Below are 24,188 nucleotides of genomic sequence, written 5' to 3' on the forward strand. Positions count from 1 at the left end.
ATTAATAAGTTAAACACTGCAAGTGATCTGATTAATGCAAATGGGAATAGTCATTAACCCAACTGTCATTCAGTTTCAGCTGTGTTTAATTGCATTCTATTAAGTAGGGCTGAGTTGCTCCTCCAATCAATATCTCCTTACGGGATTACTATCATCAGGTGCTAAATATTTTAAAAAAGATATAGGAAAATAATTAATGTGCAAAATAAATAGGCTGAGCAAAAATGTGAGATCATTTTAAACTAATGTATAAAATGATATCTTTTGGAAGGTTACATTAAAAAAAAATAGCCTTGGCATGAAATCTACTGTGTATCTCTCTCTAATTACAATTTAGATTGAGCTCTCTGAAATCAGTACATGTCCAACAGAGGTACATAGTTTTGGGTTCATATTTGTCCTTTTGATTATGCGGAGTCCTATTTGCCCAGTCTAATGAGTTCAAAACATTTACACACAGATGTTTAAACTCCGGGAAACTACTTCATCATTCACTATTTTTCCTTTGTTTCACTTATCTGTGAAAATGATAATTTGAATTTATTTTTGCTCTGCTGAACTAAACACCATTGAACTTTGACGTTCTTCAAGTGTATTTTTTTTAAAAATCAGCCTCATAGGTTACACTCTGTTCAATTTTCCCCCAACATTAGCGCCAAAGACATGATCAGTAATCCTGCAATACTGACACAGTGTGTATTGCCCTGAATAGGTAGCTGGAAGCATTAAAAGAACTAGGATCAGTGAAGATACCTCTCCTTAGCGTCACATAAAGTTTAATTGGATTTGAGATTAATGTTTCCAAAACTAACCTGTGACCTGTTACCTATTTGGAGACAATAAACTGGTATTCAAAGGCTGTTAGACACAGTGAGGGGAAAAAAAAATCCGACTCCTATCTGACTTTTTAAATTATCTTTTATTTGCTTCTTCTAGAAGTTTGGAGAAGTGGAAGATTTTCAAGAGGATACTCCGTTAAATGTTAGAGTTGCATTCAAATCAAGAATTGAAGCAGAAAATGTAAGTTTTTTTTTGTTTATCTATTCTTGAGCTGAGTGTGATGCTGCAAGGCCAGCTAGAATTTTCTATCATTAATTGTTTTTGAGAAGCTGATGACTCATCTTGAAGTACTGTGGCCTATGAGGTGTGGGTTCACCTGCAGTGCTATTATGGATTGAGTCGCTATTGCAGTTAAGTTAATCGGGCAAAGCTAGCATGGTTTTGTGAAAAGAAAATCTTATTTGATCAATCAATTGGAGTTCTTTGACAACATACTGTTCACAAAGAGGAAACTGGTGGATATACTGTATTTAGATTTCCAAAAGATATTGGATAAGATGCCGTATCAAAGGTTACTGTGGAACTTAAAAGCTTATGGTATAGATGGGAGCATATTGGCATGGTCTGACTAAATTGGTCTGACTAAGAGGGAGCAGAGAGGAGTCATAAATGGATCTTTTTCAGGTTGACAAGTTGTAATGAGTCATGTGCCGCAAGGGTTGGTGCTGGGACCTTAGCTGTTGACAGTTTATAGAAATGACTTAGAGAAGAGACAGTAGGTATGGTTGCTGATGCCATAAAGATAGGTAGGAAAGTTAGTTGTGAAGAAGACATGAGGATACAAAAAGGTTATAGATACATGAAGTGAGTAGGCAACAATCAGACAGATGGAGTACTATTGGGAAATTGTCCATTCTGGCAAGAAGAATTTAAAAAAAAAGTAGCACGTCACCTAAATGGTGAGAGATTTCAGAGCTCTGAGATATAGACGGATCTGGACATACTTGTGCATGAATTACAGAATATCAATATGCAGGTATAGCAAGTAATTACAAATGCCTATAAATTGTTATCATTTATCATGAGAAATGAATATAAAAAGAATGGGAGAATATGTTCTATCAATTTGAGCATCCTCTCCCAGGCTAGTATCAAGGCATTGATTATGCACGACCAGTTGCAGTGAGCAAGCCACATTACCCTGGTTTGGCCACATCTGGAGTAATGTTCCCAGTTCTGGTCACCTCATTACAGGAAAGATGTGGAAGCGTTGGAAAAGGTACAGAGGAGATTTACCAGGATGTTGCCTGGAATGGAGGGAAGGCCTTACAAGGAAAGGTTGAGAGAACTAGGGTTTTTTTCATTAGAACGACGAAGGATGAGAGGTGACTTGATAGAGGTGTCCAAAATGATCAGAGGTATAGATAGAGTGGACAGGCAGAGACTTTTTCCTAGGGTGGAGGTAGCTATTACAAGGGGCATAGTTTAAGTGAGTGGAGCTAGATACAGGGGAGATGTCAGAGGTAGGTTCTTTACTCAGAGAGTGGTAGAGGCGTGGAATGTATTGCCGGAGAGGGTGGTGAAGTCGGCCTCATTAGGGGCATTTAAGCAGCTATTAGATAGGCATATGGATGATAATATAAGGTAGGGGTGGAGGTTAGATTGACCTTAGGATTAGTGTAAAAGTTCAGCACAACATTGTGGGCTGAAGGGCCTGTACTGTGCTGTACTGTTCTATGTTCGATGTACCCAAAGACTCTAAACAAGCGTTCAACTCAGCTACACATGGTAAGGAATCACTGGGATGACAGAGGAAACACAGCAAGGACACCCTGAAAGCATCCAAAATCAAATTCAACATCCTCACCAACACATGCGGATCCCTTGCCCTAGAACACAAACTTGGGAAAAAGCACCTGAGCAGAGCACGTGGAGGCCAAGGGCAAGAGTGGAAAAAGCACGCAGAATCCAGAGTGGTCCCATCCAACTATCTCATTGAACAGCACCTCCCCACCTGTGGTGGAGTTTGCAGCTACAGGATTGTATTATATAGTCACTGCAGAACCCACCAACACCTGTTAACCCCTGCCCCCAGGGTGGATGCAAGTCATCCTTGACACCAAGGAACAGCCAGAGAAGAATGGGCTGCATCTTGAGTATCATGCACAGTTTTGATCATCTTATTTAAGGAAGGATGTATTGGGGGCCATTCAGAGAAGGTTTACTGGACTAATTGTTGGAATTAGCCTCTGTTATGAGGAGAGGTAGACAGGCTGAGCTTGTATTTGTTGAACTTTGAGTAAGAGGTGACTTGATTTAAATGTCTAGGATTCTGAGATGTCGTGATAGGATAGATGTGGAGAGGATGTTTCCTCTTATGGAAGAATTAGGAGTTACTATTTAAAGATTCAGGGGTCCTCCTTTAAAAGAGAGATGAACTGAATTTTTTTCCAATGAAGGTTGAGTGTCTTAGGACTTTTTCTGTACAAGTTTGAAATAGTGCTTCATTATTTTTTAGACAAAGATAAACTGATTCTTCTTAAGCCAAAAGGTGCAAAGTTCTCAGGGGTGGGTGAAAATGTGGATTTGATTTTCAGATCAGCCATGATCTTATTGAGTGGCAGAGCAGGCTCAAGGGACTAAATGGCCTACCCTTGCTCCTAATTCATTTTTCATATTAGTTGCAGGGCATTGAACCATCACTGGTCAACAAATTCCATTTCAGTGTGGTAAATGATTTGGAGGAGACTTTCAAGTCCTAATATTCGTATGCATTTACTGTCATTTTCTTCCAGAAGTGGAAGTCAGGTTTTGGAGATGTTCTCAAAGAGGCGAGTTGCTGCAGCGTACTTTCTAGATGGTACATGCTGCTGTAACTGTGAAGTAGTATTGAATGTTTCAGGCAGATGATGGATTGATGATCAAGGGGACTGCTTTGTCCCAGGTAGTGTTGAACTTTGTTTGTACGAGACATTTAGGCAAGTGGAGTGTGTTCCATTCAAACCTGACTTATGCCGTATAGATTGTGGACAGACATTTGGAGTCATGAGTTATTTGCTACAAAATTCACTGCCTTTGATGTGCTGTCTTAGCTGCAATTTTTATGTTGCTGGTCCTATCAACCTTTGAGTCATTCAGTATCTCCAGAGATGGTGATGATAATGCCTCTTAAACTCGAGGGAATATGATTGATCATCTCCAACAAGAGAGAATCTAATGTAGGGTACTTGAGTGATGCATGTATTACTTGCCATTCATCAGCTCAAATAGAATGTTGTTTGGGTCTTTCTACATGCAGACAGAATCTCCTGTGTGTTAGGAGTTGCAAATGATTCTGAAATGTGTGCAGTTATCAACAAGTGTATTCACTTTTGACCTTCTGACGAGAATACCACATCCACATTCACGTCCTCCACCAGTGATGCTCAGCAGGTTGTACCATCTCTGTTGTACCTGCAAGTTCCCCTTCAAGCCACTCACCATCCTGAATTAAAAATTATATCCTTCAGTGTCACTGGTTCAAAATCATGGAATTCCTTTCCAAATGGGCATTGTAGGCCTGCCTATATCACATGGACAGCAGTGTTTCAAGAACACAAGTCACCAATGTGTTCTCAGAGATATCAAGGAGTGGGTGATAAATACAGGCCAGTGACCCCCATACCCCATGGATGAATTTTTTTAAGTCAAAACTAACACATCCAGATTGAATGACAAGTCCTATCTGCAAGTCCTACTGACCTTTTGGTTGTTTGCTACTTTGGTTTCCTGTTTTACTGTTGCATCTATCTTTTGGCAATTTCCACAGTTTCACTGAAGCTCAGCACAAGCTCAAGGCCTGTTAGTTAGCTTTCTGCTAAGCACTTGACAGCCTATTGGCATCTCAACTTTTAACATGCTTCGCTATTTAACAGTTGATTAATTTTTTTTTCTCTACAGCAATCTCGCACAGTGGTGTGCCAGTATTGCCAGCATTTGGAAGAAGGAATGGATTTTTACTTGAGATGTGTGGATTAGGGACTGGACTATGAGGAAGGGAAATTTAAAAATTTCACTTCTTCTACCCCAACCCCCTCACACCTATGTGTTGACTTACTCTTGCAAAGTAAAAAAGTTGGACCACATTTTTATTCTCTCGTGTAATGCCCAGCATTTCTTGCCCATCCCTAGTTGCCATTGAGAAAGTGGTGATGAACTGCCTTGTTGAACTGCTGCAGTCCACGTGCAGTAGGTAGACCCACAATATCTTTAGCAAGACAGTTCTAGGATTTTGGCCCAGTGACCATGAAGGAACTGCAATTTATTTTCAAGTCAGGATAGTGGAGGGAAACTTGCAGGTAATGGTGTTCCCATGTATCTGCTGCCCTTGTTCTTCTAGATGGAAATGGTGGGTTTGAAAGGTCTAAAGATCATTGGTGAATATCTTGTAAATAGTACACTGCTGCTACTGAATGTTGTTAATGGAAGTAGTGGCTGCTTGTGGATATGGTGCCAATCAGGTGGTTGATTTATCCTGGATGATGTCAAGCTTCATCAGTGTTGTTGAAACGACATCCATCCATGGAGGTGAGGAGTATTCCATCGTACATCTGACCTGTGCGTTTGTTGATGGGTGATAGAAGAGTCAATAGGTGAGTTACTCGCTGCAATATTCCTAGCCTCTGACCTGCTGTAGGAGCCATTGTACCTACAGGGTGCGCCCAGTCCAGTTTCTGGTCAGTGGTAATCCCCAGCTTGTTCATTGTTGGGGAAACAGTAATGGTAACACTATTGAATGTCAAGGACAGTGGTGAGATGGTCATTGCCTGGTGTTTGTGTAGCTCGAGTGTTAATTGTCATTTGTCAGCCCGAGTCTGGATACAGTCAAGGTCCTGTTGCATTTGAAGATCGACTGCTTCAGTATCTGAGGACTCGGAAATAGTTCTGAGCATTGTTCAATCGTTGGCGAGCATTCCCACTTCTGACCTTATGCTGAAATGAAGGTCATTGATGAAGTAACTGAAGATGATTGGGCCTAGGATACTATCCTGAGGAACTTCTACAGAGATGTACTGGAGCTGAAATGACTGACCTCCAACAACTATAATGACCTTCCTGTGTGATAGGTATGACATCAACTAGTGGAGAATGTTGGATAACAAGGTGTAGAGCTGGATGAACACAGCAGGCCAAGCAGCATCAGACGAGCAGGAAAGCTGACGTTTCGGAAGGGTCTAGGCCCGAAATGTCAGCTTTCCTGCTCGTCTGATGCTGCTTGGCCTGTTGCGTTCATCTAGCTCTACACCTTGTTATCTCAGATTCTCCAGCATCTGCAGTTCCTACTATCTCTATAGCGGAGAATGTTTACTGTTTCCAGTTCTGAGGAAGGTTCACCGGACCCGAAACATTAACTCTGTTTTCTCCTTCACAGATGCTGCCAGACCTGCTGAGCTTTTCCAGCAACTTTGTTTTTGTTCCCGTTTTTACTGTTTCCAGTTGATTCCAGTTCTGCTAGGGCTGCTTGATGCCGCACTCTGTCGAATGTGGCCTGGTTGTTGAGGGCTGTCACTCTCTGGAATTCAGCTCTTCATCCATGCTTGAGTCAGCAGCTGAGCTGTCCTGGTAGGACCCAAACTGAACATCACTGAGCAGGTTGTTGCTAAGCAGGTGCTGCTTGATTGCGCTATTGATGATACCTTCCATCACTTGCCTCATTATCGAGAGTAGAGTGATGGGGTCGGATTAGATTTCTTCTTTTTTGTGTACGGGACAGACCTGGGCAATTTTCCACGTTGTCAGGTAGATGCCAGAATTGTAGGAATTTCTGATTGGTCCTTTTAAAGAGCCAGCTGCATGAACAGTTTTTCTGGAAAATATGTGTAATTTGATTCTGTCTCCTTTTTGTCTAATTTGAAAATATGTGTGATTTGAATATATTCATGAAAGTGATAAATTTCTAAATTTTTAAAGGGATGTAGGGGAAAGAACAGGATATGGCATTGAGATTGAAGGACGGAGCAGGCTCAAAGGCCCGAATGGCTTACTCCTGCTTCTAGTTTTTGCTTCCCTGATTTAGCCATTGTCAAGCAGTGTCCAAAGTTACAGTTGTGAACCTGGTGCTTTCAGATTGGAGAACAATGTTCACATTCCCAGGTTAGCAGTGCTCACACTCCTGCATTTTATTGGATGGAATGTTTCGTATAATGTATTGGTTCTTGAATGGTTCATTTTCATGTTATGTTGGCTCCACCTATTCTACTAATGTCCCACATAGTCTGTGATTGGAGACAAAGGTTCTACTCAAGCTTTGAGGAAGCAGACATATCTGAAGCAGCTCTCTCAGGACTTTGTAATTATGCTGACCAAATGTGTTGGACATATTACTGTCATGTAGTAAACTTCCCTGTTATCTCAGAATAGTACCTCTTCTGTCAGTACTCTAGTAGTAGAGAATGCAGCACCATAATTGCTAGGTGGTCTAAGACAAAGCAGTCAGAAGAGGGTTGATGGCAGTGCAGTGCCTCAAATAGCCCTTACCTCTACCAGTATTTTGTAAAGAATAACCGAGGTGCTAGCAGTGATCATCTGTGAAAATGCTACGGGTGGAGGTATTACAACATTAAGGGAATTTTAAAATTGATGCATTACTACACCATATAGATCAATAAGGACAGGAGTGATGGGAGAAAGGGACTTTCTGAATTGGGATGGCAGAGTTTTAGGTGAGCTCAAGTTCATTGAGGCTACTGATCTAAAGTAAATGGCAAAACAACCAAAGACAAAATGAGAGAATGCTTATTAATGCAACAAATGATTAAGATTTGGAATTGACTCTTTGAGATTCAGGTGGATTCACTTAGGCTTTCATTCACCTTGCTCTGAAATAAGTTACTTGCTGGATCTCAGATGGAGTTTTGTGTAAAGTGCTGGAAGGATGTGCGCGCATTAGAAAGTGCAGAAGAGATTTACAAAAAAATGATTCTAGAGATGAAAACCTTCAGTAATGAGGATAGATTGGAAAGATTTGGACTGTTCTTGTAGTGAAAAAGGCTCTGAGGAGGTGTGGTGGAAGTTTTCATAACCATGAAGAGTTGAATAGAGCAGATTGGGAACGATTTCTCCCTTTCTTAAAAAGGATCACATTCGAGAGGGTTTAGTTTTAAAGTGGTTTGCAAAAGAAGAAAATGTGTGAGAAAACATTTTTTTCACAGGTGTGATTCAGGTCTGAGATGTGCTGCCTGGAAGTGTGGTGGCATTTAAGAGGGCATCCAGTGATTGTTTCAATTGAAATGCGGAAGGGTGTGGGGGAAGAAGACAGGAAAATGGCATTAAGTCATGATGCTCATTTGGAGATCTGGTACAAACACAGTGGGCTGAATGGACTCTTTCTATGCTGAAACACTTGTGATTCTGTGAAACTGAATGGAGGAATGATCTTTGTACTGAGCCTCCATAAGGGTGCATAGCCAAGACTACAGATGAAACAATTAGCAAGTAAGATTTTAGAGTAGATTTGTAGCCCTGGTTGTAGATGTTCTGGTTGGTTGGCTCACCGAGCTGGCTCATTGTTCAGCAGGCGTTTCATTATCCTGCTGGGTAACATCGTCAGTGCAGCCTCCGATGAAGCGCTGTTATGTTAAAAACTGGATCAGAAGATGCCTATCACACGAACCACACCAGGAAGATACGACATGCCCCGACACACCCATCACCCTACCTTACATCAGGAACACATCTGAACTGACCACAAGACTCCTACGACTGCTGGGCATCAGAGTAGCACACAAACCCACATCAACCCTATGCCAACTGCTCATCCAGACCGAAGACCCACTACCCACTGTGGACAGGACCAATGTCATATACAAGATTCCCTGCAAAGACTGCGACAAACACTACATAGGACAAAAAGAAGGAAATTAACCACAAGGGTACACGAACATCAACTGGCAACAAAAAGACACGACCAATACTCACTCATCTCCATCCACATGGATGCGGCAAACCACCAATTCGATTGGGACAAAACCAGGATCCTGTGACAGGCAAAGCAGAGACAAACACAGGAATTCCTAGAAGCCTGGTACTCCACTAAGAAAGCCATCAATAAACACACCCCGTATACACTCCATTGCGAAGGAAAACCGGAAGTGAGGTAATCCAGCTCAACGGACACCAGAGTTTAAATGACAGGCAGGAAAACACAACAGCGCTTCATCGGGGGCTGCACTGATGATGTTACCCAGCAGGGTAATGAAACTTCAATGGAACAATGAACCAGCTCGGCGAGCCAACCAACCACAATTAGCAAGTGAGGTAACAAGGTGAGATAACCCTGGGAGGGGTCTAGGCCCAAAACGTCAGCTTTCCTGCTCCTCTGATGCTGCTTGGCCTGCTGTGTTCATCCAGCTCTACACCTTGTTATCTCAGATTCTCCAGCATCTGCAGTTCCTACTATCTGTGAAACAATTAGCAAGTGATTGCTTTGTTCTCATTTCATTGAGCCTCCCAGACTTCGTAGCCTGCTCTGAAGGCCAGTCATTCATGATTCTCTTTCACCTACCCATTGTTTGAGCTATTCATGCATTGTATTTTTAAATATCTTTGATTCTGTGATGTGCCTCCAAACATCTCATGTTTCTCTCATTTCTTCATTAAATATTTACTACTTTCCAAATAATCTTAGGCATGAGTGCAGAGCAAATTTCAGAAAGCCATGGTTTGGCACAGTAGATGACTTTCAATAAAGAAAAAGTCCAAAGCAAATTGATAATATTAATGGGTAATGAATAAAAATGGCAATTTTAGAAGTGCCAAGTTGCAGAGCTAACAAATAAAACCTTTGCCATTCCTGTTAAGGAGCAGAGCGAGACAGATAGACAAAACCCAAGTCCTGACCTTGGTTCACTTTTGGTGGTGTGCACTCCAAGCTGGCCTCAGCAGAATTTGTACAGAAGTGGGTGCCTTTTCGGTTGGCTTGCTTTTGCCTGTTCCTGCTCATTTGTGCCCACCCTTTGTTCTGGCACCTGCCCTCACTGATAGGCTTGGAAGAGAAATTACCTCTGGTTGGAGGAATATGTCCTTGCAGAATCTTCCGATCGTTATTCCTGTATTTAGAATACTGGAGTGGGTTGATTGGAACCCCTTAGTGTTGTACTTTGACCAACATTCTGACTGTTGGGCAAACCTGATCTATCCACTTCATTCTGTATCGCATGATATTCTTGTCTGATGAAATCTTGGTTTAGAGATTTTCGGCTGATCTAGTTTCAATTTAGATTTCCACTACTCTGTATGAGGAGCAGTTACCTGATAATGCTGCCCAGTGACCTGGGACTAACTTTAATGCTATACCCTGTTCTGGATTCTCCTTTCAGGAGAATGGTTTCTCTCTATCCACCCTTAATACTGCTTGCATTTTGTTAAACACTTGGTTAAGCCAAGACTATTCCATCACACTCCAGGCTTGCCTTCTACATTCTACTGTCTATAAACTTAGGTTCATCTAAAACTTTTCTATCTGGCCCTTAAATTACAGTAAGCCACATTTCCCTATCACCCGTATGCTCAATAATTTGTGCAACGTATTGTGATTAAATTTCTTAGGCGTTCAAACTTCTCAATGGCATTACCGTTCCCTGCCTCCATAATGTCAGTTAACCGTGTAACTTTTAGATGTTTGTAACTCTGGCTTCTTGTGCATTTCCAAAAATATTTATTCCATCATTGGCTATCCCTTTGGTTCACTTGATTTCCCGCTCTGGAGTATACTCTCTACACCTCTCTGCTTCCTTGCCTTGCTTTCCTCCTTTTAAGGTGGCCCCTAAAATCTCCCTCTTTAACCAAGTTTTTGGTGACCTGATCCACTAGTGTGACTTGATGCTATTTTTATAATGTCCCTGTGAAATGCCGTGGAGGGTTTCATTGCATTGAAGGTGTCTTGTATTAGTCAGCACAATTTATTTGCATAACTGAGATAACAAGGTGTAGAGCTGGATGAACACAGCAGGCCAAGCAGCATCAGAGGAGCAGGAAGGCTGACGTTTCGGGCCTAGACCCTTCTTCAGAAAAAAAAATTTGCATAACTTAATGGTTTTATTTGCATAATTTAATGTTCTTAATCTAGCTGTCATTCTGGTGAATCTGCTTTGCACTTCCGGCAAAGCTAAGATATTCTTGCGAGATGTATTTCCCAGAGAAACTGGTGGATGCAGGTACAATTACAACATCTAAAAGACATTTAGATTAGTACATGAATAAGAAATGTTTGGAGGGATATGGGCCAAGCACAGGCAAGTGGAACTAATTATGGTCGGCATGGGTGGGTTGGACCGAAGAGTCTGTTTCCGTACTGTATGACTCTACAACTAAATGTAGAACTGTACTCTATAAGTGGATCTAACCAGAGCTTTACCTGATGTAACATAACTTTTACTCCATTGTATTCCATCCCCCTTCAGAGAAAACTTAGTGTTTTTAACTCAAGCCAAATTTCATTTCTGTTCAACAGTTTTGTGACTTTTGTACTTAGGCTTTCCAAATCTTTTTGCCATTACACAGTTCATAGCTTAATGAGTAAGGCAAGACATAAGACACAAAAGGCATAATTTGAACGTACACATTGGTAAATATTTGTTTGAGATTCATATGCTTGGCCACATGTACTACTAAACATTTTCATACTACAGCGCAAGTTGAATTGCCTCTGTCCTTGTTACTGATAAAATTTTTTGCTGTGACATGTTTTATTTTGTTGTATTTTAAAATGATTCAGAAGAAAGAGTTGTAAAGATTGCTTCAAATGATTTTTTTAAAAATTATGTCATCAATTGACTGTGTGGTTGAGCTATCTAACTTTTGATTCCTGTTTCTGAATTGTGCACAGGCTGCCAACCAGGGTGCAAAGTTCAAAGGCAGAAACCTTCAGATCTCCTGGTACAAGCCAAAAGCACCTTCAGTATCAACAGAACCGGAGGAGGAGGATACAAAGGAAGAGGTACTGCACTGACCATAGAATTTCCCACTGCTTGGAATATTACAGTAGTGTTAGTGCTCCTGAAGTTCTTGTCAGGCAAATAATTCACACTGAAATCAGAACTACTCTTAACTATAGAAAAGTTATCAGAAGTGTTTGCTTCTTAAGGCAATATTGCTAGTAGTTGAAGTAGTATAATGTAAATATGTAATGTTTTTCGATATGTGAAAAAAAATTACCAAGTTATTTGGCTTTGGGTAGGAGAGCAAAATAACTGTAATTTGTGCACTTTGCTTATTGATGCAAATTCCTTTGTTACTTGACTGAGCACTAGTGTGTACTGATGACCGACACAAGCTTTCAGACCATGCTTGTTGTCGTTGCACGTACACTACAGAAAACTGCTGTGTGCCCATAAATCAGATTGATGGGGCTATCGTCACTGTGGTAAACTGTAGGCAAGCAAATAAACAATTTGAATATGTTTTGCTCCGTCTCTTTTTGAAGGTACAAATTTGTGCTTGGACCATTGATCTGTGGGTACCAGAGCATTCCCCATGTAGCCTAAGTGGCCATTCCTTGTATGAGCATCAATAGGTCATTGGCCATGAGGGGGCCTTCTGCCTAGCTTAGCCGTGACCAAGCCAACAACTCTGTAGTTTTCAATAGTAGTCATTTTAATAATGTTTGGGTGCCTGAACCTGCCTTGATTTGCAGCACCCCACCTTTACCTTCAGGCATTACACCTAATTGAAGTAATTCTGTTACTCTCCTGTTTGAAATCTCTCAGACCAGTTAATAATGAGTATCTGTTCTTACTTGTGAGGTTTCAACTGTAATAGAGTGTTAAATCAATGCACTTATTTCTAGTTTTTCTTTTAAAATGTCTATAAATATTAAATTATCAATTTATAAAATAGTAAGGCTATTTCATATTGTCCTTGGGAAACTCTGAGGTCAGATATTCTCTCTCAAAAAGGCAAGTTGTGTTTCAAATGCATTCCATTATAAGCTTGTTCTTTTCCTACATTAAATCAATTATTACAGGTTTACAAGTAACGTCATGTTTCGTGACGCCATGCCTCAGCACATTATGCAAGAATGAAACTCTTCAGCAAACAGTAGAACAAGTAAATTTATTGCCTACAATGCTAGTAAGGTACTTCAGTGTACATGTTCACACTTTTCATTAACCTGATTTCCAAGGTTTCAATTCATAATCAGAGAGGATTTCACATTCAGCATGTTGAGAAATGGCTTTGATTTCAGGAATGTGAATGTCATTTTTGGAGAACTCTAGTTTATTCCTTGTAAGATGAACTAAATATACATTACTTAACTAACTCAAAGCTTTCTGATAACTTGCACACTGTTGATCAAGTGTAGCCATCCATACATTATCAATCTGCAATATCTGTACTCATTGTATATTCAGTAGAATTGAAGATATTAAATTGGTCAAATTCCCAACACTTGCGTTTATATAGTGCAACTGAAAAGGAAAAACTGAATCTGAAACGAAGGTGCAATGCTAGTAGGATGCAGTGGCAATTCAAAATGTGCAATGTACAAAATATGCATTTATGAATCAAGAGCAGGTGTAGGGTATTCAGCAGGTCTCTGACCAAAACATTTCACCTCTAGAACCATTGAAAATTTACAACATAGAGCTCATTCAGCCTACTGTGTCATTAGAACCAGGGGAGAAAGCTCTAATATAATGTCAGCCATATTTATGATATCTCAAATTCTGTGTGACTCTTTCACTTTAGTATTCTGTCTTGTGTGTGTCTCAAATTCTCGTGTTAGTACCTCCTGAAAGGTCGACATGGTGTCATCCAATAGATATGGAGTTTTTCCCAGAAACCTCTGTACCAAAAAATCTTATAAGAATGTACAGCATTACCTTTTTGTTTGTTTGATTAATTCAGATCTGTAGGGAGGGTTTTACATTTTCACCAAAAATTCTCCAAGTTATATTTTTGCAGTGTTCATGTCACTGCTGCCCATCTGTAATTGAATAGTAATTTTTAATACCAGTTGTTGGAATTATTTTGTAATGAAGTATCACGTTTATCTCCTAATTATTAACACAGTGCATGGTTCATAAATAAGTAGCTATTGGTGAGGTTTAAACTTGATTTCACTTCGTAACAGATCACTGCATATGGTTCACGGAAGAATTTAAATCTGAATCGAGCCATTGATCACAGTGATGACTTTCGGTCAAGTTTGAATCCATAATTTTTCAGAGATGTTTTGGGGATTCTGGTTTGATGCAGTTCAAAACAACTTCTGAGAAAACGTCCTTTTATCAAGTTAAAAATCAGACTAGAGGGAAACTAGGACATTGGAGACAGGAACAAGTTTTAAACCAGTTTTGAATTTCTGTTGATTAATTTTTAGGTAGGCTAAAACAGCTGATTTCAGGCATTGATTTGGAGCTGTCACTTGTCTGAACGGCAATCAATTTGACTTTCAAGCTTAGTTGAATTGGAATACCGTTTGACGCTTGTTTTTAAAATGAAAATTAAGTCTTCTATTCCATTAAATTTAATTTTTTAAAAATTTTAATATATTAGTAAGTTGTCTATGTAGAATGACATTGTTATACTTTCACAAAACAGCATACAGCTACAGATGTTACTCATTTTCGGTTAAACTTCGTTTCCAGGGGATCAGGATCAAGTATCACTATTTTTAAAAAGCTAATTTAAGAGAAAAAAAAAGCTTGATTGAGAAAATTCTTCTGTGTGTGTTGCTATCAACTTACAAAGTTGTAAGTTCTGCAGCCCTGAAATCAGGTGACTGAGTTAGTGTGCAGAGGCTTAATATGTTCACTTGGAAATTTGTGTTACTATTAGTTTAGTGAATATAACACTGTGAAACTGCTGTGCTAGCCTAGTTCAGGGAGAAAGCCAGGTCAGCTCTGTAACCTTTCTTGCATTTGAATCATATGGGGACATCAGGGTTCAGGAATTTAGACAGAGCACATGACAGGATGCACTTCTTAAAAATATCATCTTCCTTTTCCTGCTTTTTAAAATTAATTTTAGTAATTCACTTGTTTGAAACTGGAGCTGGGCCTTTAAATAAGTATCTTTGTTTAAAAACAAACTAAGTTCTTTACATTCTCATAGAAATAAATCCTCATGCTTAAAGGATCGAGCTTCTCCTTAATTACCTAGTAAATATACGAAAACTTAATTCTAACTGAGAAGCTGTGGTATTATCAGAAATGGATAATTAAATGCAACATTCAGATTGGTTTATTACAGGACTGTAGGTATGGATATTTCCAATCAGATCTGGGTTTGTTTAAACAAATATTATGTGTAATTCCAGCTCCAGGGACACCAACAGGAAGGAGATCAATGATGAGGAATCTATAGCTGTAATACATCAGGCATTTGATGAACAAAGCAATTGAAAGGCCCAACACTTCTTGCACAATTGTGTTATGGCACATACCCAAATGCATTATATACAATAACTACAGAAAGAAAGTGAAATAGGGAAAATGTGAATGCAGTAAATCCAAACAACGTATATTTCCCATCCCTCCCAACCTAAAACACTTCCCTTCAGAAAACAAGATAAAGATAATACTGTGATGCATGCATGTATGTATGTAGCAGATGAACATTATGTATTAAACAATCTTGAAATAAAACATATTGTGACACTGGTTTGGAAGTATTAGTATGATGTCATGTGTGTTAGAGCTAACACCATTTAATAAAAAGTTGAACAAAAAACTTTTCTAGTGGCACTGATATGGCAAAATGGTAAAGATTAGGTGCTACTTTTTTCTGATATGAGATGTTTGGTAAGTGCACAAATAAGAAAATTCATTTTAGGGTTAATGCTTCAATTTAAAGATGAATAATTAACTACCTGTAAAAGTGCCATCTTTACTAAGTTTTTAGTTGTTCAGACAGCTTAGTAGTAAGTAGTATCAAGCCACTGATGACATTTCATCTCATTGTCAATTTTATCTATTGAAAATAGCAGTAAATGATCTAATCTGATTGCTGGTGCTACTAAGGGCCAAAATGTTTTTTTTCTAGTTCAACAATGGATATCCCTTGTGCACTTTTGACTGCTCGCTTTCTTTCCAAAAATATTAAAATTTTCGTTCTGAAATTTATTTTCATAACACGTGCAAAGTATAAATTCTGTTTTCATTTAATAGCCTTAGATTGGCTAGAGTGTTGGAAGATCTTTCATTACCCTTTGAAGCACTGTCCTGAACATGTAAATGTTTTGTTGGCAAAATCTATCAAGGGTGAATATGTCAACAGAACAAGAATTCATTCCTTGAGACTGCTTTTGACTTAACTCACATTGGTCAGTTCAGTTGATGGTGTCTTAAACATCAAATGAAACTTATGAAGCAGTTCAGTAGATTAGCAGTCACAATATTGGATTTGCATTTTCAGATGGTAGCGATTATCATTCAATGCAATAATGATCATCTCTCAGCATGACCTTCAAAGTGCTTTGGAAGTAAGACTTCCCAAGCATTCAGTATTTCTATTTTAGTCTGTCAGATGCAGAGAGAGATTGCATATGTTTTGAAATCTCAAATATTGCAAATTGTTGATTTATTATAGCATTGGTTTTTGCATTTTTGTTACACAATTAATTAAAAAGGAAGTGCTGAAGAAACTCAGCAAGTCTGGCAGCATCCATGAAGAGGAAAATGATTAACATTTTGAGTCCATTGGACTTTTCTTCAAAGCTGAAGAGAGGTGGAAAAGGGATAGATTTTATGCTGTCGGAAAAGATGGGGAGGAACAGATGCACTAGAAGGGAGCTTAGGGAAGGTTAAAGAGTAATTTAGGAATCATCGGTGTCGCAGAACCAAAGGAAAAAAGGGAATGGTTGTAGACCATAAGAAGTAAGAGCCCATCAAATCTGCTGTACCATTCCATCATGACTGGTACGTTCTTCATTTCCATTCTCTTGCCTTCTTTCAGTAACCTTTGACCCCCTTATCATTATTGAGGAGGGAGGTTCAGAGGACATGTTAATAGTAGGTGTTATTGGCATAACAAGAGCAAACTGGGCTGAAATTTGTCCCAAGAAAACCAGGCACTGGTGGGAGAGGTGTGGACTCAAAAACAAAATGGAGAACACAGTTCATGGCATGAAGTTATTGAATTCAATGTTGAGTCCAGAAAACTAAGTGCCAAGATAGAAGAAGAAGTCTGTTCCTTTAGTTTGCATTGGGTTTCACTTCACCCAGGACATAAATATTACCGTGAAAGCAAGATGCCATTAAAATCGGAGGTCACCGGCAGGTTATGGTCCTGTCTGGGGATTGAGAGGAGGTGTCCACAAAGCAGTCACTCAGTCTACTTTTCATCACCCAGTTTAAAGGAGACTATGTTGTGCACAGCAAGTATGATGAATCAGATTGGTGTTTCATTGGAAGAAGTGTTTGGGATCTTAGAAGGGAAGGAAAGAAGGAGAAGGTAAAAAGGAAAGTGTTACAGTAACTGCAGTTTGATGGAAAGAGCCCGTGCGAGGGGGTTAGAGGAGTGGGTGAGGGTATAATGGAGGGAATGATGTTCAGAATATGAATGGGGAGCAGATGTGTTAGGTGTAGAATGGAAAGTGAGGAACCCTACCATGCCTCTGGGAGGAGCAGGGGAGTGGAGGGGGGAAAGTAATGATGGCCCTGTCCGCCATAGTATGGGTGATTCCTTGGTCAAGGATAAAGGAAGATATGTCAGAAAGACCATTGTGGAAAGGAGCATCATTTGAACAGATTTGACGGAGACTGAGAAGCTGGGAGAATGGAAGGGAGTCCTTACAGGAAGCAGAGTCTGAGGAACTGTGATTGAGGTGGCTGGGTGAGTAGGTCAGTTTGTAATGAATGTTAATAGACAGCCTATCCTATGGGGTATGGGGACAGAAGTTAAGGGAAGTGAAAATAAATGGACCAGATGAAAGTGAGAGCTGTGCAGAAGTTGGATGAAATAATAATTAATTTTCCAGGATAAAATGTTTGGGCTGCCAAGGCAATCAGGTTTGTGGATTTTGGGAAGATAGTAGAAGTGGACTGTTCAGAGTTGATGAACCAAGTGGTTTTTGGATACTCGGTGGTGGGCTGGGGTGGGGTTGGGTGTGGTCATGGTCTAGTGAGATGGGAAGAAATGTCTGAGTGGACACTCGGGCTGTTCATGTTTAAAAACCAGTACACTGGATGACACAGCAGTACCGTTATTGGCAGGTTTGATAATAAAGTTGATTAGACCTGAGTGAATGGAGCAGCAAGTGGATTGGGGGAATAGAAAAATATTGAGGTGACCACTGTCATGCCGACAGTTCTTGATGAAAAGATTGTATGCAAGTAAGAGGGAGGAGTCCAGGTGGAAGGAGAGGATTGGAGACAGGTGGAAGGGTTGGTGTAATGTGGAGAACACTGCTATCAAAAGAAGTAGGTATGGAGGCAAAGGTGACAAGGGTTCAACATCATGTCATGCCTGAAGTTCATTGAAGTGAGAGTTTAAAGGGCTTTGACTGAGTCATTCAATGAATGTTGATCTTTCACTCTCTAACACTGATGCCAGGCTGTCATTAATACATTTTGAGGTGGGATTAGAAGAAGGGATGGGTTCAGAGGGAGCAGCGTGAAGGAAGCATTTTGATACCGATAAGTTGTTGGAGCTTGCGTTCCTTAACACCTGGAAGGAAGAGCAAAATGTTTCTTATTAAAATGTCAGATGAGACGAAGAATAAAATAAAAGTGGAAATGGGATGACTTTGAGATGGGGCACGTCAATGCTGATAGAGAGATAATTCGAGTGTGTGTGTGTGTGTGTGTGTGTGTGTGTGTGTTGGCGCCTGGCACTGAATGTAGAACTTAGGATACAGTGTGAACATCAGTCCAAGGAGTGTTGTATTTCTTGGGGATATCTAATCCTAGGTGAATTTGAAACATAAAAGATGGAGCTTTATTTGGAAAACCTATGGAGAAGTCACTGAAGAAGAGATGTGGCTGTGACAGTGAATTTTGATAAACACCTTATCAAATACCAGAAGGAAAATGGAAGGCAAATGAAGGTTAACAAGGTGAAAGAAACCAATGGAAATCCCATTGGAAAGAAAAGCAGAACTTCAAGGTTGGTATTTTTGGAAGTGAGCTAGCAGTGAATTAAGCACTAAAATGAGCAAAATATCATGGATGCTGGAAATCTGATTTTAAAACCGAAAGCAGTGGAGAAATTCAACAGGTCTAGTAGTATCTGTTGAGATAGAAAAATAAAGTCAACATTTCAAGACCAATATGACTACTTCAGAGCTGAAGAATGAAGTAGAAAAGTGATGGATTTTATACTGTATGAAGTGGTGGGGAAGGGCAATTGTTTTTGCCCAGTTCTGCAATGAATATTTTAAATGACCTTGCTTAATTCGATACTTCCTGTGAATTGTCTTCAAAATTAGAATGCACTCAAAATCCTAAAGGTTCCTTGGATAACTCTTATAATAAATCAGTTTAATGGTACAGTGTGCTGTCAAGAAGTATTTGAAGTACCCTTTCTTCTGCAGAGAGTCTGAAAGGAGACTAGGGTTATGGAGGGGTAGAAAGGAAAATGGAGTTGAAACTGCAAAAAGACCACAACAGTTATGATCTTATTCAATAGCAGGGCATGCTCAGTCGAATTGCCTATAATTCCTGCTATTTTCTAAACTTCCAATAAAGTGATGTACAGTAGTAAGAGGGTTTGTTGTTTGCTAGGATCTGCTACCCTGATTATTTCATGCAGAAGTTTGCATATTGGGCTCTTAGTGGGCAAGACATTTCCTTAAGAAAGGTAATTTTTGATTTGGGCTCACAATTCTATGGTGAGCCTAGATCATAACAGTTAGTAGAAAGGAAAGTAAAAATAATATTTTGGAACAATAATGAAAACAAATGATAAGACCAGTGAAACACAACACTTACAATGTAAACATTTATTGAGCATTTAGGCCAAATATCATACTTGTATTAGCCTGCATGTGAATGATGATTACGAGGGGGTGGGACGAAACACCCTCCGATGTAATCGGGTAGAGGAATCTGAGGAAATGTATGTGATACACAAATGGCCACAGTGACAAGCAAATCATTTTAGGCATCTTTATGGTAAGAATGTTGAATTTATTAGATGCTTCCGAGATGGTTAATTTGATTGCTGTCCTTTGAAAGGTGTTTGTGCTTCAATGTGGAACCTTGAATTCAGTATAACCAAATTATTTGAATAACATTATGCTTTCCACTTCAATATATTCAAATATAACTTGCACAGCACACTTGAACATTGTTTTGGGTGATGGAGATTACTTTCAGACTTTAAAGAAATGAATGTACACCCTTGCAGATAGCAAATCTGGCATTCTAATGTCTATTTTCAACTTTCATTTACAAACTTATAAGTCACTGCAATATTTTTCTGGAGGTATTAGTTGTCCATTTTTGAGGTGCCTGTATGTTGTGGTTGTATTTCTGGTAAGTAATGTTTCAGTAGTTACAATTCTCTTTTCTTCAGCATGATACTTGTGTTTATATTAATACTGGTCACCATTCTGTTCGCGCTGAAATGTATTGTCTGTTATGACAATTTAAAGTAAGGTATCTAGTTCCATAGTATTTTCCCCTTTCAAATCAGATGATCCAAAAATGCTGTTACTTTAACCTTGTTCGGATTGTTGTTGGAGGCTTTTGGTATTGTTGTGATGTTGAAGATGATGGATTTTGGATGAGAGATTAAATAAAGGCCCCATGTGCTCTTTAAGATAGACGACAGGTCTCATGGTGCTAATTTGAAGAAGGAAAGTAGAGTTATCCTCAATGTCCTGTCCAATGCTTATTCCTCAGAAATCATTGAAAACAGAATGTGTAGTTGTTATCACATTGTATATGGGAACTTGGTGTGACAACATGAAATACACTTCAAAACTCCTGTGTTTTGTAACTATAAGAGGCGTTAAGCAGTCTGATTGCAAAAAAACGTGGTATAAATGCAAGTCTTTCATGTTTTTAAATACCAACCAACAAAGAACATCTGTTTTTGATGACATAACCTAATTGTCTGCATATGACAGGAGTCAAAGAAACATGATTCAAGAGATAGTTTTGCCTCTGATCTTAACGTTTGGAATTATCAATAATATGCCTCACAAAGAGATGCATTGGAGATGCACATTTGTTTACATATATGAATGAATTGAATGTGGAAAGGTGAGCTTTTCTAATTCAAGTTCCGGGAGGCCAAATGAATATAGAAATGCGAGGTAGTTTGTACAAATATTAAAATATATAGGTTAAGATGCTTTTTTAAAATTTGTTTCTGATATGTGTATTGCAGGCTGAACCATTGTTTATTGCCCATCTCTAATTGCCCTTGAGAAGGTGGTAATGAGCTGTCTTTGTAAACCACTGCATTCCTTGCTGTACAGGTATACCCACAGTACTATTAGGAATGGAGTTTCAGGATTTTGATCCAGTGACAGTGAAGGCATGGCAATATAATTCACAGTCAGGATGAAGTGTGGCTTTAAGGCGACTTGCAACTCGTGGTTTTCTTTTTTATTCATTCACGGGATGAGGACGAGGCCAGCATTTATTGCCCATCCTGAATTGCCCAGAGGGCAGTTATGAGTCAACCACATTGCTGTGGGTCTGGAGTCACTTGCAGGCCAGACCAGGTAAGGAAGGCAGTTTCCTTTCCAGATGGAATTTTCCCTGACAATCAGCAATGGATTCATGGTCATCATTAGATTCTAAATTGCAGATTTTTATTGAATTTGAATTCAAATTCTACCATCTGCCATGGCAGGATTTGAACCCAGGTCCCCAGAACATTAGGTGGGTCTTTGGATTAATAGTCCAGTTGATAATACCATTGGGCCATTGCTTTTCCCATGCATCTGCTGCCCTTGTCCTTTTTAAGGTGGTAGATGTCATAAGTTTGAAAGGTACTGTCTAAGGAGCCTTTGTGGATTGCTGCAGTGTATTTGTTTGAACAAGTGTTGGGGCAGCATTCAGCCACGAGGGGTTATTGATTTGTATCTTGTAGTTGGTTGACAGACACTGGGAGGTAGGAAGTGCATTACTCCCTTAGAATTCCTAACCTCTGACCTATCATTTGTAGCCACAGTATTTATTTGACTGGACCATTTCAGTTTCTTGTTAATGGTAACAACTAATGTCTTGAAAGTGGGGGATTCAGTGCATGTAATGTCATTGAATGTCATGTGCAGATGGTCATTGCCTGGCACTTGTGTGGTGTGAAATTTATTGCTGTTTAACATTGCAAGCCTGGATGTTGTCCAGTTCTTGTTGCACGTGAATAACTGGCCACTTCAGTATCTGAGAAGTTGTGAATAGTGCCCAAAGTTGTGCAATCATTAGCCATCAACCTCATTTCTGACCTTACACTGGGAGAAGGTCTTTGCTGGAGATGGTTGGACTTTGTATGCTACCCCAAGGAACTCCACTGATGATATCCTAAGACTGAGATTACTGATCTGCAACATCCACAGCTATCTTGCTTTGTGCTCGCTGTGTTTCCAGCTATGGTGAACTTTCCCAGATTTCCATTGACTTCAATTTTACTATCTTGCCTCGCCTTTGCAGTTCAGTTCTTCTACCCAGTTTTGAACCCAAGGCTGTATGGGCATAGGAACCAAATGACCCTGGCAGAACCCAAAGTGAGTGTCTGTGAGCAGCTTATTGTGGAGAATGTGATGCTTGTTAGCTTTCGATTACCTCTACCATCACTTTCCTATTGATCAGAAAGAAGATTGATAGGGAGCTAATTAGCCGGTTTGAAGTTGGTCTTTTGTTATGGCTTAAGGCAAGCGTTGAAAGCATGGTTTTGTGTTGTATTGATGAATTTTCAACTTCGTATTCTCCATGAGAGTGAATATATTATGCAACAGAACTTTTTTTTGTATTGGTGGAACTCTTAGAATATCAATTTATTTCCATTCTGGGTTTAGGAAGCTGAAGATGATTAGTCTAGATTGCAGTAATTGGAATTTTGTGTGTTATTGAGCATTAACCTCCAAGGGACACGAGTGGAAACCTACAGAAGCAAACACCATTTCTTGCACCGAGCACCGAGAGGTTTAAACAATGTCTCCATTCTCCAATTGGAGACATTTTTACTCTCTTCAGCTGGACCGAGTGAGCATCCTTTTGTATCTGCTCCTGCGTTCAAAGATAATTTGAGACAAAAATTTATTCTTGACCTTTTAGAATAGTGGTAAACAGTAACAAATCAAAAAATATGAATTTCCAGTTTAGTGCCTGCAAGAGAGTGATTTTGTTTCTTTAATTATATAGTTCAGTTAACCATGAACCTTTCACAAAATGCTCCAACAGCAACAGTCATAAATCAAGCACAACATTCTGCTTCTGTTTTGCACTTACTGGTGAGAATTGCCCACTTTTTTGTTCTATGAGAAAAGAAAGCATAGACTGGTTAGAACCTTTTTTAATCAGAATTTTAAGAATGGTTTGTTTAGGTTCAAAGCCAGGGCCCTAAATCTAAACAAAACAAGCAACATAGGAATGAGGGATGACTTAGCTCAGGTAGATTAGCCAACTAGATTAAAAGGTAAGGCAGTAGATCGCAATGGTAAACATTTCAAGAAATAATTATTAGTTCACAATCAAACTAAAATACATTAAGAAATTTAAAATATCTGATAATGTGGTCCAACTGTCACTAATGGTGAAGTTGAAGATAGTGTTAGAGACAAGAGGCTTATAAAAACAGTAGCTAACCTGAGGATTTTCTAGACTTCAGAATTCAGCAAATTGTGACCAAAAATGATACAGTGAGAGTAAATTGAATCTGAGAATAAACTGAAGGGAAAATGAGCTAAGGCAGATTGTAAAAGTTCTAAGGTGGTAGTCGTGGTGGTGGTGATGTGTTGCACTTGCAAAAATAAACATGAGACTGTTTGAGGCCTAGATGTTAGAAGTTATAGTGGAGAACAGTGAAATGGCAGAGACAATAATTGAATGCATTGTATTTGTCTTTACAGTAAAAGACATAAATTGTGTGGGAATAATAGGGAGCCCAGGGCCTACTGAGAATGTGAAACTATTTTATCAGTAAAGTCGTAGTAATGGAGAAATTAATGGAACAAAAAGCCAATAAACTCCCCTGCACCTACCAGGATCTTTTTGGGGAAAAAAAACAAACATAACACCATTATTTTAAGAAAAGGAAGGAGAGTGAGAAAATTCAGAACATGCGTAGTATAGCTTTATGAGGTGTATTTTGTCCTTTTATTTGTGAAGAAAGGTTGAGACAGGGCTGAGCGATTTGCTCGTAGCCAATAAAGTAAACAGCTTGTGATGCCTCAGGTTTTTTTTAGAAAGTTCAAACAATAAAAGCAGTCTGATTGGGTGGGCACAAGCTCCCACAGAACCAGCATTTTTAGT

General features: G+C 39.3%; 1 protein-coding gene across 2 annotated transcripts in view; it reads left to right on the forward strand.

Moving 5' to 3' along the window:
• Window positions 1-24,188, forward strand: part of rbm27 (RNA binding motif protein 27) — a 143,201-nt gene that overhangs the window by 91,322 nt on the left and 27,691 nt on the right. Inside the window, exons 19-21 of one of the 2 annotated variants that reach the window (XM_048603414.1) lie at window positions 937-1,020; window positions 11,645-11,755; window positions 15,080-15,422. In XM_048603414.1, coding sequence (XP_048459371.1) covers window positions 937-1,020; window positions 11,645-11,755; window positions 15,080-15,112 — 228 coding nt within the window. In that variant the 3' untranslated portion in view covers window positions 15,113-15,422. Of the gene's footprint in view, window positions 1-936; window positions 1,021-11,644; window positions 11,756-15,079; window positions 15,423-24,188 lie in introns of those variants that run through there. The other variant, XM_048603413.1, reaches the window with a different exon arrangement.

Source organism: Rhincodon typus, chromosome 12 (assembly GCF_021869965.1).
Source record: "Rhincodon typus isolate 14 chromosome 12, sRhiTyp1.1, whole genome shotgun sequence".
NCBI lineage: Eukaryota > Metazoa > Chordata > Chondrichthyes > Orectolobiformes > Rhincodontidae > Rhincodon > Rhincodon typus.